Source organism: Suillus plorans, assembly GCF_016647745.1.
Source record: "Suillus plorans strain S12 chromosome Unknown HD556scaffold_1, whole genome shotgun sequence".
Classification (NCBI taxonomy): Eukaryota; Fungi; Basidiomycota; class Agaricomycetes; order Boletales; family Suillaceae; genus Suillus; species Suillus plorans.
The window spans coordinates 1473503-1490055 of record NW_024537385.1 but is presented as its reverse complement, the minus strand read 5'-3'; the positions used below and the strand labels follow the sequence as shown (position 1 = coordinate 1490055).

The following is a 16553-nucleotide window of genomic DNA, read 5'->3' as shown; positions in this document are numbered from 1 at the left end:
GACAGGACGCTTTACTCATTTGGTACACGGTGCTGGCGCTTATCATTAGGGTTACTATCACGCATATTATTCTAACGCAGACTGGAATGGCATGAAATTCACGAATGCTGTGGGTGCTCAACAAGACATTAAGAAAATGGGGGAGGCGAGTATCACTCAGGGGTCATCCCAGAAATGGAAAGTCAGTGCAGAAAAGCAAATAATGCCAAACATTTTTGCGACGCGTCACTGCACGCCAAAACATGACAAGCCATATTCTAAGTCTCACTACTCAATTGCAATGGCTGAGGTTAGAAAACAGGAGAAAGACTTCACAAAGGAAGTTGACGAGCTCCTACAAGAGACTTCCGCTCTCGTCAAGGTGTGTGCAGAGTTGTATACTTACTGTTCGAACTGACGGGGTACCTTGACTTAGTCAGAGTCTGTTCAGCTGTCAGATGCCTTGGAGAGATTGCTTGCGCTGGAGAAGCAAACACGAAATGCACGTCTTGTTACTTTGACGACTTCTTCATACTGAACTTGCCATGAATAGGCCAATGATCTGCCTTCCACGACGCGGCTAGCTAAAGCGGCACTTGAACTCTGCTACGAATCCCGAGACTACACACAACTCAATAGCACCATCAGCTTACTGAGCAAGAAGCACGGCCAACTGAAAGTCGTTGTCCAGGCCATAGTCGAACAGGCAATATCGTGGCTGCCTGGAATCCGACAAGAGCAAGGTGTTGAGAAGTGGTTAGAGTTAGTTGAAACCCTGCGATCTGTGACTGAGGGAAAGGCAAGTTGATCATGTCATGGACTATAAATATATGCTCATGATATACCTCGCAGATTTTTCTCGAGACGCCCCGTGCGCGCGTGACTCTCGCTCTCTCCCATTACCATGAAACACTTTCCAAGGCTCCAAACGCCCTGGCAGCTACAATCAAAGAAACACTACAAACAGCTTCGGATCTCCTTAGCGACCTGCAAGTGGAAACTTACTCGTCGATGGAGCGGAGAGAGAAAACGGAGTTTATTCTAGAGCAGATGAGGCTATTGATTGCTGTCGCTCGATTGAAAGATGCGGAAGCTCCCGCGAAACAGGGGAAGAACGCACTTGGAAGTGGTGAGCCGGAATGGGTCAAGGCCAAAGTTGGGGGCCGCAAAGTCAACGAATCGTTCCTCAAGGAGAAAGCAAATGAGGTTTGTCCGTTCATGGACCTGACGGGCAAGACGTTTATGACTGACTGGATCTAGGATCTCAAACTCAAATATTATGATCTAATGATCCAACAAGCTCTCCATCAAAGTGCTTATCTGGAAGTAGCGAAGCATTATGAGAAGGTTTGGGATACGCCGTCGATAAAGGAGGACGAGAGCAAAAGCCGTGCCGTGCGTACTTCTTATTCCCATCAGGCCTATAATGACTGACAGGTTACGGTCTTCAGGCCCTCGAACACATCGTTTATTACGTGGTACTTGCGCCTCATGACAACGAACAATCAGACATGCTGCACCATCTATTCGCTAACCCCGCACTCGAGAAGCTTGAACTCCATTAGTGAGACTATTGTCCTTTGTTAACGTCAATACTGACTTTTGGGTAGTAACCTTGTCAAGTCATTCGTGACCCGTGAGTTGATGAGGTGGCCCGGAATTGAATCCTTGTATGGACCTTTCTTACGAACAACGCCGGTGTTCTCGGTTTCCAAGCAATGGGAGGACCTCCATACCCGTGTTGTTGAACATGTTAGTTCAATTCATACGTCTAAGTGAGTGCACTACTGATTCACGATATTATCCAGAACGTACGCGTGGTCGCACAGTATTACACTCGAATCACCCTCTCCCGTCTCACGGTTCTTCTCGACCTTACACCACAACAAACGGAAGAGACGCTTGCTCGGCTAGTTGTTTCACATACCATCTGGGCACGCGTAGACCGACCAGCAGGTATCGTCAACTTCAGGAATAAGCGCAGCGCAGAGGACGTGATGAATGATTGGAGTTCGGACATGCAAAAGTTACTTGGACTTGTAGAGAAGACTTGGATAGGGATGAACGCGGCACAGGCCGCTCAATCTCGCATCAAGGCATAGTTGTGTATTATTACTGGCGGCTTATGCTCTTGATATAATACTTTAAAACATTAACAAGTCGGTGGCCGAGAATTGCAAGGTAATGATGTCTATGGGGTTGAAGCCAGTATTTTAGCAAACGCTAGGCTCGCGGCGGCATGATCCTGCTCTATGGACTGCACAGGCTTCCCAGCTTCTGACGCAGCTGCCAGTTCATCTACTGGAAGGTAGGTCGGACGGACACCTTGCTTCCAATTCCTGGTATATTGTTGTCCTCTGTCAAAGTCTCCCATCCCATTGTTCACATCCAAGATGGCCTTCCACCTCTTGCGAGCGAGAAGAGCACCCCTGTCAAGCTCAACCTTGCGGTCTGCCGATTGGTAGACTGCATTTTCCTTCTCGAACGTCCGGTCAATTTCGGATGGGAAGACAGTGCCATAAGCTTCAGCCTCCATTCGGGCAAAGGTGTTGGCAAATTCGTGCCCAGCTCGTAGTGATCTGAACTCTGCAACAGCACGTGTGTATGCAATGCTAAGAGCCATTTTGTGGTGGTTGTGCAGGTTAACAGCAAAGTGGACAGCGCTGACAAAACGGGAGTTGTCATGTTATTCGATGATTGAATGAAAGAGGGAGTACTTACTCCTCCGGAGAAGGATTGAGTCCTCTTTGAGCCAGCCGTGTCCAACCTGTTCCTCGTACTGGATGCTCATCCTCTACTTCGCGACCTTCTACAATGCTGACAGGCCTGAATGCCTCAAAAGGATGGTCGCGAAAAAATTGCCGACGAACTTTGTCCTCCAAGTAGAATATAGGTAACGGCTCAGTCTTTGGTTTTCGCATTTTCCTACTGGATGGTAACCGACAGTCTTCGCGGACTGGGGGAGCTCTTGGAGGGAGAGGAAGGGGAGGATGTTCGAGAACTGCTTGAAACCACACGGGCTCATTCTTGATGTAATTCGCGCGCATGAGCCGTGCGGCCTGCTTGTGCACCTGTGAAGCAATTCGGCGCACCATTTTGACGAAGGCAGCGACAGTACGACAAGAACAAATTAAAGAAATGACCGTCAAGTTTGTTTGGATCACAGGCCTTTGCCAAACAACTGTCACAGACTCAACGGCACATTGATACATTAATCCTTCGCATAGATTTGGCGTTACTGACTCTCTGTAAACTCTACACCGCAAATGGACGAAGAGGAAGCTGAACTTCGTAGTCCCTTTCCCTCACCTCCATCTCACTACAACAACTATACATCACATAACCTAAAGTTACTTACTCTGCTCAAGGAACGAGTCGGGGATCAAAATGCTGATCTCGGGATAGTGAACCAGCACGAATTACTCTCAGATCAAACCGATGTACCCACATGGTCGCTGGCCCAGCTCGAGAAACCACGAGTAGACTGGGTCCTTGAGGAAGGCCACTATAGCGTCTTCGGCGATACGTGGTTTGTATGCATGCTGCTTTACGTTCAGACACAGTGTTTGATTTTTTCCCAACCAGGTGAAAGAGACCATCCCGTCTCTAGCTGAACTGGGTGGACATCAGCTCTACCCTCCTGACCCGAGTGTAGGTGAGACAGTCCTCGAGTCTCGATATGTTCGTTGTCCTGAAGTTCTTCCCTGAGATCGGCGGCCTGCGCTTCTTGCTGTCCTGAGGTCCATGCTGGTCACGTACTCCAATTTGACAAACGCAATTGTTGCACCACCACCACCACCTTCATCCTCGGCACAACCAGAATGGCAACGCCAGCTCGAGTGGATAACGATACTTGCCCAGAATCTGATGGCAGCTGCAAATGATCTACGGCCCGTCCAGGTCTTTATTCTCACACTCTGACTCGTACGGTTGGCTGATGTTTGGATAGGCTAGAGGAAATCTTGAACTCATGATGCAACGACAGCTGGAGCTGAGGCGTGAGGAAACAAAGAACATTCACTCGTGCGTGCCCCATACTATGATATAAATGTTATTGAACACGATAAGCTAGGCAATGCGATACTCTCGAAGCTCGACTGTTGGAGCTACGTTCTTCAGCTCAGGAAATGGCGGGTTCAGATCAGAGGCTGATTGCGAAACCTAGCAGTTCTCAGGTAACTTTATCTTGTGCACGTCAACGCAAACCTGACTTCATGTAGGTACAGACATCTACGGCTAACGTGTCCCTTGAAGACATGTTGCGTTGGGCAGAAGAGGTCCCATAAGATTCTCAGGTTCTCTTCTGGAGTGGTCGTGACACCTGCTCATGTTGGATGTAGTGTTCAATAATCTGCTGTGTGTATGGCCCACTGTCAGGATTTGCAAACTTGCTGACGTACGCTAGGGTAGCGAATGTGTTGGGTGGTGGTCATATCGTCCATTACTTTGTCCCTTGTTCACCATTACAAGTTGTGATACAGGTCGTATACAATTCCACTTCTGCGCTACATCCACTAGACCATGCAATGAGCCCTCGTTGTGTCACTCGCCAGTGCAGTGAAGGACTTCGTCCGCTTCATTCGAACCTTCCAAGTCCATGTGTATCTTGGTGGCGGTTCTATTTGCTACGTTGCAGCTCATTTTTTGCAAAGTCTGTCTGGTTATTCATACATTATATTTGACGTATGTGTATACTATGCTGAACACCTACCAGTTGAATGCTCCCAATACACTGTCATCACAAGGGGTACAAACCGTCGACCATTTTTTAGTACGGCACTTGGAAACAATTTGCACAACCCAAGACTCGTTGCGCAGCTCTACATTGAATTACAACATCGACCCTTTCCAAATATTATGCTTCCTTCAGTGGCGACTCTAATGCCGCACCACGTCGATTTCATCCTGGATTGTGGAGTGGGGAAAAGGCGTTATCTCTTCTGGTGCCTTATCTGAAAATATTGTGAAGTTTAGGGGATGTTTACAAGGCGTCTGGCGCAAGTACATTTCGTTAAAACTTTATTGCCTCGCTGCTCTCAGCTCGATATCATTTAATATCTCGGCGGGGACTCTTAGTGCTGCCGTGGTCCGTCCCTGGACGTCGGACCATGGTTCGAACCGGACTTTTGGACCGGTTCCCCTGTGGTTCGGTCCACGGTCCAGGTGTCAGCCAGAACCGGTCCATAGTACGGGTTCCCCGAGGTGTACCTCGCTGATATGACGAGAATTAAATCTACCCATTGATGCTATGTGGCAAGGCGCAGAATTTCACAACGGCGTAGCGTCCGCCAGGATTAAGGTAACGATCACGCTATCTCTGTAGGAGACTAACTCTACCCTTCAATTCGTCTGTATGAAGTTGTACTGTGGTATACAAGAATATTGCCAAAGCTTCTTCTAGATGTTTACCCAATGACACAGGTTTTCTGAAACAACATGGCAAACGAAATCATGATTGATATTGATATTTCCTGTGAACGATGTTGGCGAAATTCCTTGCAATATTGTGTAGTGGGTCTGATCGCGTCTGAGATCTGAGCGGCGACCCCCAAATGGGGGGCGAAAGCTCGCCCACTGCGTTCATAGCTTATTCAGAAACAGAATCCATGAACACAATCAATAGTCTTTTCTTCAAATCTGTATCATGTCCACTAGGCGAAGAATCGGCGTCAGCATCGCAACGACGGAGGCTGCAAGACGCCAACTCATGCAGCCAGTCGTTTGCTGGGAGAAAGTGTGGACCGTTCCAGAAAATGCTGCTCCAAATTCTTCTGTGAAGATCTACAAGTGGGTGAAGACAGACAAAAAACAAGTAAGTAGTCTGAGCAATTGATAGAGTGACTTCGAAATTCTAGTCAACCTTGAAGCAATTTAGTGACGATGAAGGAGAAGTGGACGAACCACTGGCGCCCCTTCCTGACGAACCTGAGATAGTAGAAGGAGACGAAGAGATGGACCAGGACGAGCCAGTTGCCTCTGTAGCTCCCGATGCATTAGCGCCTGTGGTGGACACGGAGACAAACTCAGTTAATCAGGAAATTCCGTCAGAACCTCAAACCAAACCATCCTCGCCGACACCTCCTGCACTTTCGCTCCAAGCTGCTGAACCTATATTGGTCGCAGAGGAAGTTGCAGACATGTTGGACGAATCGCTCAAAGCTCTCGATGGCAACGTGGATATCGAAATCGGTCCACACGAGAATGTCAATCCTGAAGACGTCGGAGACCTGGATATGACAGTGCTCGGACCTGATGGAACTGCGTTTGAAGGCGTCCATGATCTCAGTCAAATGGAAAGCGGCGACGCATTATTGGGTGGGCCTCTCATGGATCACACAGTTGATCCATTCGCCGTAAACCTGGATAACGATGAATCTGTTGAGGGAGCAGCTCCATGACCCTCACTCTGATTGTACCAGGTATAACTCCATGCAGTGATACATCATCTACCTGTAGACTGATTCATTATATAGTTCACTGCTTCATCAGTTGTTGCTGCTCGTGTACAGACTACTAGCTGCAACAATAGGAGACGTAGTCTGTTGTTCTCCACGCCGAAGACCCTAGAAGCGTATTTCCACTCCCGATATTAACGTAGTATCCGGTCCTGTACTGTTGCTCATACAAGAGCAGTCGAGGTTTATATTCTTCTCATTCTTAGGAGGTTGTACTATGGACGTCGGTGTTCGAAGCGGTCGAGTGTGCTCTATCGTGCTCTCTGACCTTCGTAGACGATTATCTTTATCCTCGAACTAAGTTCGAATTCTGATGCTCACCATAATAAGGGTCTTATTCTCGGCAGGTTTTCTCCGACACCGATGGCTTCAGCCGTGTGAATGGGAATTCATAATTTGAAATAGAAGAATAGAAGGACGATATCTACTCTGGCCAACGCGTCCTAATAAGGGCATTTTCCTAGAGTTGGGCCACAAGACCCTTATTACTATCGATGGCCCAGTAATGCAAATTGATTTGCACAATTGTTTCACGACTCAACCACAACACATAGAGCCTTGAAAATTAGTGCAAATTGTAGCTAGAAGCTTAAAGATTTACTCACAAAAATCTTGAATTTTTTCTGCAATGCTACACCACCAAGATATGCGACAAGCTGCCAGACAGCCAGGCTTTGGAAATAGCCTTATTAGGGATATTGGCAACTCTCGAAAAACGAACTTGCTCATGATTGTATATGAAACGACAAGACACTTCGAGCTGCTAGAAGAATATTTCCCAGCGAGAATGAGTGAGAATTCGGAAATCCGACGAAATTCACCACAAAAAGTGAGCACCATATCCACTGAGCCGCAGTCTGCATAATATTTCGCCAGCAAGAACTTGAGCGAAAAAGTGGCCAATTATTCTGACCATATATTTGGCAAAAGCATGAGTGACCAAACTGATGGCACATGAACCATTCCTGCGGCCCCCACATTCTCCTTCCCTTACACTCATGACCTCCCTCAATGTCTGTCCCTCATCAGCATATTACCTTGGTCCACCGAGCGTCATCCCCCAGTATCTTCCATGAGGAGGTGATGGTGCAACCGTTTCCTACCATGGTGTCTGTCTAACCGTATGGAGTCATGCCGATACTGAGAAGTTCAGTCATTCGTCACACTCGAACCAAGTCATGTGCGTGAGGAGAGTGCGCAATCACTAGTAGCTACTCGACAGAGAGCTCAAGTTGTGCGACACAACCATATCTCGTACGTTGTATCGTGCCCACCGTCAACAAGAAACTCGAAGAGTGGAGGTGCCTCTCGTCCTCGATCAATTGCGTCACAACGGTATTTTTTCGTATAGCGCATCTTGGTCATCCTAATTGGCTTCGGTTTCACCAGCGCTACAAGACCATGACTCCAGGCGATCTTTGTACCGAGTTCTTCCGTATGGGAACGTTCAAGATATTCTTCAAGGCCGGAGTCCTCGCCGACCTCGAGGAGTAGCGGAATGGCCTTTAGTAAGCGACTTGCAGGTCAAGCTTGCCGTGATTTGTCTGTCTCATGCTCCGCGCAGAGTCGCTCGGCACCAAGGTCGACCAACTAGAAAGAGGCTCTAGTCACCTCGTACATCTGCTGCTGAGTATGCTGCTATGATCCAGGCAGGACAAAGAAGACCAAAATTCGCACCTGCTTTCTACCATCACCGCATCTGCCGACGAGCTCTCTCGCCTGCAAAAGGAGATCGTCGAATTCCACGCTACATATGACAGACAACTAACGGAGATCCATACATCAAGGGCCGATTGTAGTTTCCGTCAGAATAAAACTTCAAGGCGTGCTGGGCGAGCTCCGCGCAATCATGGAGACCAAGTCCTCCGAAGACCCCCACCGGCTCGAAGTCGAGGAAAGCAAAGAGGAAGAACTTGCCGAGCTCTGCCCTCCGTCTTCTCAGTTACACATGGAACTCGGTGTTCTACGTGAACACGCTCTCGACAAGGAAAGCAAGCTCGTTACTGACCTAGACGTGATGCGTCTTCAGCACAAGTATCTGGATCCAGCTCACAGCTTGACGAGGCTTGAAGGAACGGACGTCGAAGGTCGTGGATCTGGAAAAAGCCAAGAGTGGACAAATCAGCACTACAGGCATTGCGATTTCGTTAGACTGATTTGGATGGTTGATTGGTGGAGACATCGAGGGCGCGAGAGGTTTTCCTCATTCCGCCATCAAGATTGGGGGAGATCATAATACCTGGCGACACATGGTGGTTGGACACCTGCGAACTCCTGGCTTGTTCCACCTCCATCGGCGAGCAGACTTCAGTGCCATTCATCCATACTCCTGCGTCATCTGTGCCTACTGATTTTTGGGGTGTTCTCGAACCGGAAGATGTCGATGTCGACGACCTGATTGATGCTGACGTATCGGCGGAGACTTTTGTTTGGCTTGACAACGATGACCTTCGTGAGGACCTTGATGAGCCCTCGACATTGCAACTGGGTACCTCGACCACTCCGACGCTCGACCTTGCGGATGCACCATGCACTCCCTATGCACTTACTGGCCATCGTAAGAACACGTCGACCTCTTTCTATGCCGAGGGAGTTTCGGTCTCGAAGGCCGTGTTTCGGCTGACATCCTTCAGGCAAAACCAACTCGAAGCTATCAACGCCACGCTGTGGAACAGAATTTGCATATGGGATATTCGGTGTAAGTACATTGTGTGTATACAGTGCATGCAGTTGCTTAGTCTCATTCTTGGCTCTGCCTCTCAGTGCCTTCGTCCTTCTTCATCCGTACTGTCTGATGATACTGATAAGTCCATTCAGAATTTGGCAATTTCTAAATGGCTTACCTAGAAGCGCTCGTGCGCACCTCTGAGTCCCAAGAGACGCTCGAGTTCCTGCATCTCCATTTCAAACATCCGGCGTTCCCTTGCAATCCATAACACCATCATCGCGCGCACCTCGTCTTGCCAGACTGGAGGCAGCGGATAGGGATGAAGCGGTAAGTTGGGTTCATAAAGTTGTTGGCGCATGCGCATTCGCGCGGCGGCCCAGGTAACGTACATCAACTCCTTCGACAACGTCAGGGTTATGGCTCGCAAATGAGTGTGCGTTACTCACCAGCTGCCCTCTGGTCATTGTGAATGTCACATCCCGAGGCCTTGGTGCTTGTTGGAGAAGGTGTTGAGGGATCTGTAGAATATTAATATAGGTGAGTAGATGTTAGAAGATTCTCGACACGCCTGGTGATTTTGGTTTACATTTTCATTTTGGTTTCCGACTCCTTCGTTAGCATCGGCTTGGTTATTCATAGTTCTGGAGTTGTAGATATAAAATTGAATCGAGAGTGAGCGAACAAATGGTTGCGCTATCAGAATCGGAGAACCGCTACGAGTGGACCCCAGTCACTGCTGATAAACGATAAACGATATATAATTGGCTGACCAGCCATCTGCATACTGGGTAGGTGTTTGCTCGAACTTATGACCTTGTTCTGGATATTTTCTCTATTAACTGGGAACTGTACGAAACCCCTGCAGGTGCCCCATATGTCTGGTGACTGCATCTTGGGTCTCAAATGATTCTGCTATTCCGAACAGACATGTCACGAGGCCCCCGGGGCCTCTGTACAGCAACTACGAACGAGGTTGCTTGGCGAGGCAAACTGGACTTTGGCTTTCCGTTCAAAATTGATACATATATCAGGGCGCAGCAACACAGCATGACGTGGACGCAATTGACGGTATCTCGTGCTTGATAGATGTAGACATCACGGACTTGCAAAGAAAAGAAGAGAGATTAAGCACAGATTTGACGCTCGGTAAACCATCAGTCTTGATCATTCAACCTATGAGGCCAGTAATAAGTCCAGAACTCGTCGCGACCGTTACCTCTAATGTATGGTCAGCTGTGTTTCACTTGGATCGCAGATAATTCACCTTTTGATGATGTTGGTGATGTATGGAATGTCTGCTTCTGTGAAATCCACAACTGCGTGCTTATTTCCTCGAAACACGGACCCCTCGGGGCGGTATGCGGGACTCGTAATCCAGTATAACCTGCAGCAGACGAAGGTGGAGTCCCCCAGCGACCTGGGACAGTCACGGAGTCGTCATCCGCCTGGAGGAATACAAGACGAAGCTGGCAACCGGAGACATTGTAATGGAAAGCAATGCCAGCTTCAATTGTAAACGACGTATGGTTCCACGCAATGGGATACACCACTCACTATACGTATTTGTCAATGACCTGTAGGGAAGCCCTGACGTCGACTGCGTCCGCAGAAATCTTGCTTGTCAGTAACGCTTGTGCATACGCGATATATCAGTTGGTTGCAATGCGTTGCGAAACTCGATGTTGACAAGTGCAGGTAAAATTCAATAGAATGGCAGAGAAAGACAGTAATGAAGGACGGAAACAGAACTTGAGGAGTTTCGCAGAGACATCACGGATGACACCCTACTATGACACAGTCTTCAGATGTAGATAGCAGGATGCGTTTCGGCGCTGAGGGAGGCGGTGGCGAGTTACGCAGGACACTGGTCGAGTGAATGTTCGCTGTGTTGTTCAAATCTCCCAAAAGAAAGAAGTGTGTGCGAGTCTATTAACGGATGGGCCATCGAGGTCCTCGACGCCAAAAAGTTCTACAGCTAGGGTGACAGTCAATTGTGTTTGGCTTTTAATAAAATTATTCAAAATTTCATTAGAATGACCATTGACGGCACCAGTGTGGTCATACTAGTACTGCGAATTGGATTAAATGCTGATAAGTCTTGGGGCTCAGTAGAATGCCGAACGCTGGCATACGCACTGATCAGGAACACTTGTGTCAGTCATTCCTCCGTACCGTCGAACAGGTGTTGATGTCGTCCGGTATGAAGATTTGATGTTGACTCGAACGTTGCCGGACCTACTTTCAGAGTCCGAGCCTTAGTACTATTAGTACATACCATTCCAAGTCAAGCTTCTTATTCTCATCGCATAAAACTTGGCCGCAGTAATTACGTGGTCGTCGAAGGACTCACTCAACAACCATTATCATCGCTCACAGTATATCATGGGATCGGACACCCTACGATCCATCGTCCTCGCGAGAAACCCCACCTTGATCTTTGGGGCTAGCGAGTTTCTGCTAGCATTCCTGTCACTAGGCCCCACGCCTACATTTGTACCATTGGTACTACTCCTTACCGTTCTGCGCATCCATGGGCTGCGCATCGCGTGCCGAAGTACGCGAATATTAGAGCTAATGTGCTCTTGGGTAGCTGTGACGGTCGGGGCTTCCTTGGCGCATTACTCTTCCGCATCCGATGCACTGTCGAGTTCGACACAGTCATTTGCTGCGGTCGCAGTCATGTCTGCAATTACATACGTATTGGCAATCCTGCCGTTTTATGCAGATATCCGCCTGCATCGTAGGCTCCCAACTTTCTGGGCTCAAGTGACTTTTTTACCTGTTGTATGGGCGACGACGTGGGCCATTGTATCCCACATCTCCCCTGTGGGGAGACTCCTAAATTGGAGTCCAGTCTCTACCTCCCACCCTTTCGGATGGCTACTACCGTATACAGGGCCGATGGGTATCGACTGGGCCGTCGGTGCCTGTGCGGCTCTGTTTTCGGAAGTTGCTGCTGCTTGGCTAATGGGTACTAGCAACGATGAGCAGCCCGTTCAACTATTTACTTCGTCCACTGAAGCCCCGCAATCCAATAAGCGCTCGCGGAGTCTTCTCGCTTTAGGAACACTCCTTGTTGCACTTGCCCTCCCCTCTCTACATGTCATCACACCCGCTAGAACTGATACGATCTTTGATACTTCACCACTGGGTGTTGCCTGTGCCCTCCCACCCGTTCACAAAGGTCAACATCCAACTCTTGGCGACTTCATCACCGAGACCAAAAAATTAACTTCGCAGGCCAAAGTAGTTCTGTGGCCCGAAAGCGCGGTAGTATTCAATAATCAAGGGGAGAGGGAAGTCGCATTCGAAGAGTTGCGGAAGAATATCCAGAAATCTGTTATTGGAGTCGCTTTCGAGGAGTCCGTCCCCCGAGATCCGTCAAACCCCGGTGGATCTCGCATGCGGCGCAACGGACTTGCCCTTGTCCATGAAGGACAGAAGAAGGGCGAAGAAGTTATACAATATTACAAACGTAACCTGGTACCATGTACGTCCTTCTATGTAAACCTGACCTTGCAGAGCGTTTGACAGCCAGATAGTTACAGAATCCTTTTCAGCAATTCCTTCCACCGAGCCTCCTGCGATATACGACTTCGAGCTTGGCCCTCCAAAATGGGCGACGAAACCTGAATGGTCCTCGCCACCCAACTATACCCGCCCGGTTCCTATCACATCATCCATATGTCTTGATTTCGCGTTCTCCTCTGCATTCAGTTCGCTTAGCTCCAGGCCGGCTTTGATCCTGGCACCGGCTCGCACGTGGGACTCCACCGTCAGTCTCGCAATGTGGGAGCAAGCAAAGTCACGTGCAAATGAAATCGGGAGCATGGTGCTATGGTGTGATGGAGGGGCAATGGGAGTCAGTGGCGTTGGAGGTGGGGGCATTTCGGAGATTATGCAACTTGGCTCCGGATCGTGGACTCGCACAATCAGCTTGCAGTTCCCCTTCGACCAAAGAAGGACTGTCTATGCCGTGGTTGGAGACTTTGGTGTGCTCGTTTTGTTGGTGGTGATCATGGGCGGAGGCTCAGTTGCTTGGCATCTGCCGGCACTCTCCGGCAGCCGTTCGGTCCTGCAAGCAGTGCCGCTCTTACGGCGTCTCTTCCCTGGTAGACGAAGGGATCAAGAGAACCTGATTGATGCTGAAGTGCCGGGGGAGAGGCAGAGCCTACTGCGCTAATCTCCCCTGCAGTATTGTGAATGAGAACTCGTTTTTTGTTTGTTTTTTTGTTCTGCTTGCCCTGTGTACTTATAGCTACCGATTCCAAGTCCAAGTTACTCTGCTTAGCACGAACACAATTCTTTATATCAGCTGGTTGTTTTCCTCAGATCAAAACAATGAAAATGATTGATATTTGATAGCTGAATCAGGAGACGCCCACAGCAGGAACGATCATGATACTATTTTCCCCCGTTCTCGTCCTAATGACTTCTCACATACGTCTCTCGCTTGCATCCGATCATCGCAGCACACATCACCAAGGTCCCTGCTGGCCTGGGTACCTTCAATTTGAATTGGATGTTTGGGGCCTTGCTTCATTCTCCGGCTGGACCTCAGGCTCGCCTTAGAGCCGCACGTTGCGCAGCTGCTGTAAAGACGTGTCTGCAAAGCATCTACAGGGGCCATCCAATACGAGAAAGTCGCGCGCTTCTTTTGTAAGAAGGGTTTCTGATATCGTTCCTATAAGCAGATATGATCCGGACGTCTCATTGCGCCCAAGCATGTGTAGGGGCGATGCCGGGTTCGAATATTACGATTTGTAGAAAACCCTGAGCTTACCACGAGCGAGTATAGCGCACGATCACGAAGCCGCTGCAATCGTCACGCGAGGTCCTGACGACATGGAACTGTCCGCGGTTTGCAGTACGCAGTGCTATTGTTGTAGATGCTTGGGAGGAGTAGAGGGGCTGGTGAAGAAGGCCTACGTGAAAATAATGTCCGCTCAAGCTGAAATGTGAGCTCATCTCCGATGAATATATGCCATGTTGGAGTTGCTCGGACATTGAACCAGTCGACTTGGGGTTTAGATGGAGATCTCTATGAAGAATATATGATATCAGAAGTTGAAAACACTGCTTTGCTCCGATCGACAAGCCCGAGTGTCACGGTGGTAGAGCTAGATTGATGGAAGCAGTTTTGACAATTGAAACCGGCAAGGTACTGCGTATCTGATCAGAACATATAAGAAGACGGGTACTTTTTGTGTCATGGCGGACTTAGTACCGCTTCGAGTCCAGTATCATCCAATGCATTGGATTATTGAATCATCGTTTCTTGCTTAATACGGATGTCATTCATGATATCACGTACTAAGTAATTTATACCACGATCTACTGCGGTATGGTGCATGAAACCCGACCGTTTGCCTTGTGATACTGCGAGAAAACGTTATCAGCGCGAGTGCGTTATCAGTATGAGAAACCATCATGGTGCTGATACCCAGTGATAACAATACATGCAAGGTAAGCGGTTGTAATGCTTCTATCATCGTGCGCAGCTCAACTCCAAAGGTTGTCTAGGAAGAGAACGACTTTGGGGGGCGTGTTTTTCCTGATCAAGAAAGAAAAGGTGTCATCGTGGGCAATGCTTTGATTAATCTGTATGTGAGTGTATCAAACCTATTTTGAGTCGAAATGAGCGCTCTGTAGAAATGGAGAATGATGAGTAGCTTGTCAAGAGGCAGTACTGCACTTCTGATGAGTCCATAGCTAGTTAGTTGCAGTGACTGAACGTACTTAATAATCTAGACAATGCGATTACAGTCAAAGCTTATGTAACAGTGTGCCGATCGCGCCTCGAGGCAGGTCAGCGGAAAACTAACAGGTTTAACAGAAAACACGAGGATAAGGACTGGTAAGTAATTCAACCAGATGTAGCTTCTCCTACGTCGTCAGGAATCCACGTTACAATCACGCTGACACAGCGCCTGATTTTCTTCAAAGGTCACTCCTCCCAGCTCTAATTCTCTTCTCCTCACAAGTCACAAGGACTTGGAGCAGATACAACGTCGCCATCAACTTACTTCCAGTCGAGACTACCTCGCGGCCTTCGAGGCTCTTTGCGCAGCTCGGCTCATACTCTTGATCCAACTCGTTTGCTCTCCCGCACTTTCAAAGGGCGAGGCAACCAAGGTCTCTTTTCAAAAAAGCACACAGAGACTACCTTAGAGCAGGAGCAACAACGACAAGGTGAAGAACTTGAGGAGTTTGAACTTGTAAATCGAGAAGATCTTCCAGTCAGTCTCGACGACGAGTCTCTAGCTCGTCCTGATCCAGAACCGTCAACCGGCGAAACGTGCAATAAGCCCTCCTCTGATCCCTCCACCCCTCCTAAACGACCAGCACCTTCTCGTACCAAATCCGCTTTATATCGCCTCAAGAACTTATCCAAGGCGTCTCTTCACTTGTCGGGTTTCAATTCCGGTCGGCAAACAGTCCAGTCCAATCGGGCAGCGGAAGTATCCGACATATATCTTGCATTCCCAAGACCCCCAACTCACATACCCACTCCGATCGCTTCGGCCTACGCAACATCCTCACTTGCGAGCTCGACACTCATCACTGCCAATCAAGAACTCGACGAGACTTGTTCTACCCTCCGTGTCTCCCCTCCATTTACAAACGAGTTCATTCTTCGCAGTCCTCCTCTCGTTGATTCACCTTTCGACTTCGACGCAAATCCAGAACTTTCTAGCACTCCCACTCAGATATCTGCGCCATTTACCTCTCCTACTACGCTTGACTTTGACGTCAGAAGTAGTCGTAGATATACTGGCTCATTGAAGCGCTTCAGGTCTTTATCAAGGTTATTACACAGTCCACTCGACTCTCGCATTTCAGACGTTTCATCCGGTAATACCATTAGAAGCAGGAGGAGAGTATCAAGCAAAGCAACCTCACTCTCCCTCTCTGTTCAATCTGCATTCACAGAACCCCTCCATTCTTGCCCTTCGAATCCTGTCATCGAGCCTGCAGTTGAGAACTCTTCAAACCCTTCTGAGGCCGCACTTGTCGTTTTAGCTCGCAAGGCAGCTATAACAGGTGAATCGTCATCACCAGCACCCCTTCCGATTCCACCACCTGCCAGTGACGCCTTACATCCAGAGCAGGTCGCGAAACCATTTCCTTCCGTTACCAAACACGCGTGTGTTGACCCATCGGAGTTTACTGCATCACCATCACCATTCACCACCAGCTCACTTCTCAGCCCGTCATCCCGCACATCATTTATTCCACCATCCCCTTCTTGGCTCAGTCGAAACGTACAGAACCGTGATCTATTTGACTATCGTGCCATCTTTCCGCCTTCAAGGATATCTCTCCTGACAGATTCGGAGCACTTAAAAATTCCGGAGATCAGCACATATTTCACTTCTGCACTTTTTGCTCCCGACTCCCCTAGACCCTTACCCGTTCCAATATCTCTCCTTCCAGTTCCCCCACCACAA

General features: G+C 48.7%; 6 protein-coding genes across 6 annotated transcripts; 5 read left to right on the top strand and 1 right to left on the bottom strand.

Annotated features, from left to right (window-relative positions):
• The first annotated feature begins 117 nt into the window (after window positions 1–117).
• HD556DRAFT_1319008 (uncharacterized protein) lies at window positions 118–2136 on the top strand. Its single transcript, XM_041301256.1, has 8 exons — window positions 118–361; window positions 416–481; window positions 533–778; window positions 832–1185; window positions 1240–1374; window positions 1431–1543; window positions 1590–1731; window positions 1788–2136. The coding sequence occupies exons 1-8, from the start codon at window positions 137–139 to the stop codon at window positions 2079–2081; spliced, it is 1575 nt and encodes a 524-aa protein (XP_041167905.1). The 5' UTR covers window positions 118–136; the 3' UTR covers window positions 2082–2136.
• HD556DRAFT_1319005 (mitochondrial ribosomal protein S25-domain-containing protein) lies at window positions 2137–3152 on the bottom strand. The gene is made up of 2 exons (XM_041301255.1): window positions 2701–3152; window positions 2137–2642 (listed from the first exon to the last, which is right to left on the bottom strand). Exons 1-2 carry the CDS (start codon window positions 3072–3074, stop codon window positions 2171–2173), a joined length of 846 nt encoding a protein of 281 aa, XP_041167904.1. The 5' UTR covers window positions 3075–3152; the 3' UTR covers window positions 2137–2170.
• Window positions 3144–4445, top strand: HD556DRAFT_37393 (MED7 protein-domain-containing protein). Its single transcript, XM_041310415.1, has 7 exons — window positions 3144–3512; window positions 3565–3634; window positions 3689–3879; window positions 3929–4002; window positions 4052–4154; window positions 4206–4335; window positions 4385–4445. The coding sequence occupies exons 1-6, from the start codon at window positions 3246–3248 to the stop codon at window positions 4263–4265; spliced, it is 765 nt and encodes a 254-aa protein (XP_041167903.1). The 5' UTR covers window positions 3144–3245; the 3' UTR covers window positions 4266–4335; window positions 4385–4445.
• Window positions 4446–5433: 988 nt separating this feature from the next.
• Window positions 5434–6868, top strand: HD556DRAFT_1318996 (uncharacterized protein). Its single transcript, XM_041301254.1, has 3 exons — window positions 5434–5791; window positions 5847–6398; window positions 6453–6868. The coding sequence occupies exons 1-2, from the start codon at window positions 5624–5626 to the stop codon at window positions 6375–6377; spliced, it is 699 nt and encodes a 232-aa protein (XP_041167902.1). The 5' UTR covers window positions 5434–5623; the 3' UTR covers window positions 6378–6398; window positions 6453–6868.
• Window positions 6869–8283: 1415 nt separating this feature from the next.
• HD556DRAFT_1302581 (uncharacterized protein) lies at window positions 8284–10618 on the top strand (the record flags this gene model as incomplete). Its single annotated transcript, XM_041299512.1, has 8 exons — window positions 8284–8580; window positions 8613–9132; window positions 9402–9429; window positions 9742–9774; window positions 9876–9890; window positions 9968–10074; window positions 10141–10325; window positions 10358–10618. The coding sequence occupies 8 exons, from the start codon at window positions 8284–8286 to the stop codon at window positions 10616–10618; spliced, it is 1446 nt and encodes a 481-aa protein (XP_041167901.1).
• A 433-nt stretch (window positions 10619–11051) lies between these two features.
• Window positions 11052–13392, top strand: HD556DRAFT_36917 (uncharacterized protein). The gene is made up of 2 exons (XM_041310401.1): window positions 11052–12592; window positions 12645–13392. The coding sequence occupies exons 1-2, from the start codon at window positions 11485–11487 to the stop codon at window positions 13283–13285; spliced, it is 1749 nt and encodes a 582-aa protein (XP_041167900.1). The 5' UTR covers window positions 11052–11484; the 3' UTR covers window positions 13286–13392.
• The last annotated feature ends 3161 nt before the right edge of the window (window positions 13393–16553 follow it).

Excerpts from the sequence above, each read along its gene's own strand:
- HD556DRAFT_36917 (XM_041310401.1), top strand. The coding sequence starts at position 11,485 with ATGGGATCGGACACCCTACGATCCATCGTCCTCGCGAGAAACCCCACC. Across the intron at positions 12,593-12,644 it reads CAAACGTAACCTGGTACCAT|TTACAGAATCCTTTTCAGCA; the intron begins GTACGTCCTTCT and ends ACAGCCAGATAG.
- HD556DRAFT_1319008 (XM_041301256.1), top strand. The coding sequence starts at position 137 with ATGGGGGAGGCGAGTATCACTCAGGGGTCATCCCAGAAATGGAAAGTC. Across the intron at positions 362-415 it reads AGACTTCCGCTCTCGTCAAG|TCAGAGTCTGTTCAGCTGTC; the intron begins GTGTGTGCAGAG and ends ACCTTGACTTAG. Across the intron at positions 779-831 it reads GATCTGTGACTGAGGGAAAG|ATTTTTCTCGAGACGCCCCG; the intron begins GCAAGTTGATCA and ends TATACCTCGCAG.
- HD556DRAFT_37393 (XM_041310415.1), top strand. The coding sequence starts at position 3,246 with ATGGACGAAGAGGAAGCTGAACTTCGTAGTCCCTTTCCCTCACCTCCA. Across the intron at positions 3,513-3,564 it reads TCTTCGGCGATACGTGGTTT|GTGAAAGAGACCATCCCGTC; the intron begins GTATGCATGCTG and ends TTTCCCAACCAG. Across the intron at positions 3,880-3,928 it reads ATGATCTACGGCCCGTCCAG|GCTAGAGGAAATCTTGAACT; the intron begins GTCTTTATTCTC and ends ATGTTTGGATAG.
- HD556DRAFT_1319005 (XM_041301255.1), bottom strand. The coding sequence starts at position 3,074 with ATGGTGCGCCGAATTGCTTCACAGGTGCACAAGCAGGCCGCACGGCTC. Across the intron at positions 2,643-2,700 it reads CTCAATCCTTCTCCGGAGGA|CGCTGTCCACTTTGCTGTTA; the intron begins GTAAGTACTCCC and ends CCGTTTTGTCAG.
- HD556DRAFT_1318996 (XM_041301254.1), top strand. The coding sequence starts at position 5,624 with ATGTCCACTAGGCGAAGAATCGGCGTCAGCATCGCAACGACGGAGGCT. Across the intron at positions 5,792-5,846 it reads TGAAGACAGACAAAAAACAA|CAATTTAGTGACGATGAAGG; the intron begins GTAAGTAGTCTG and ends TCAACCTTGAAG.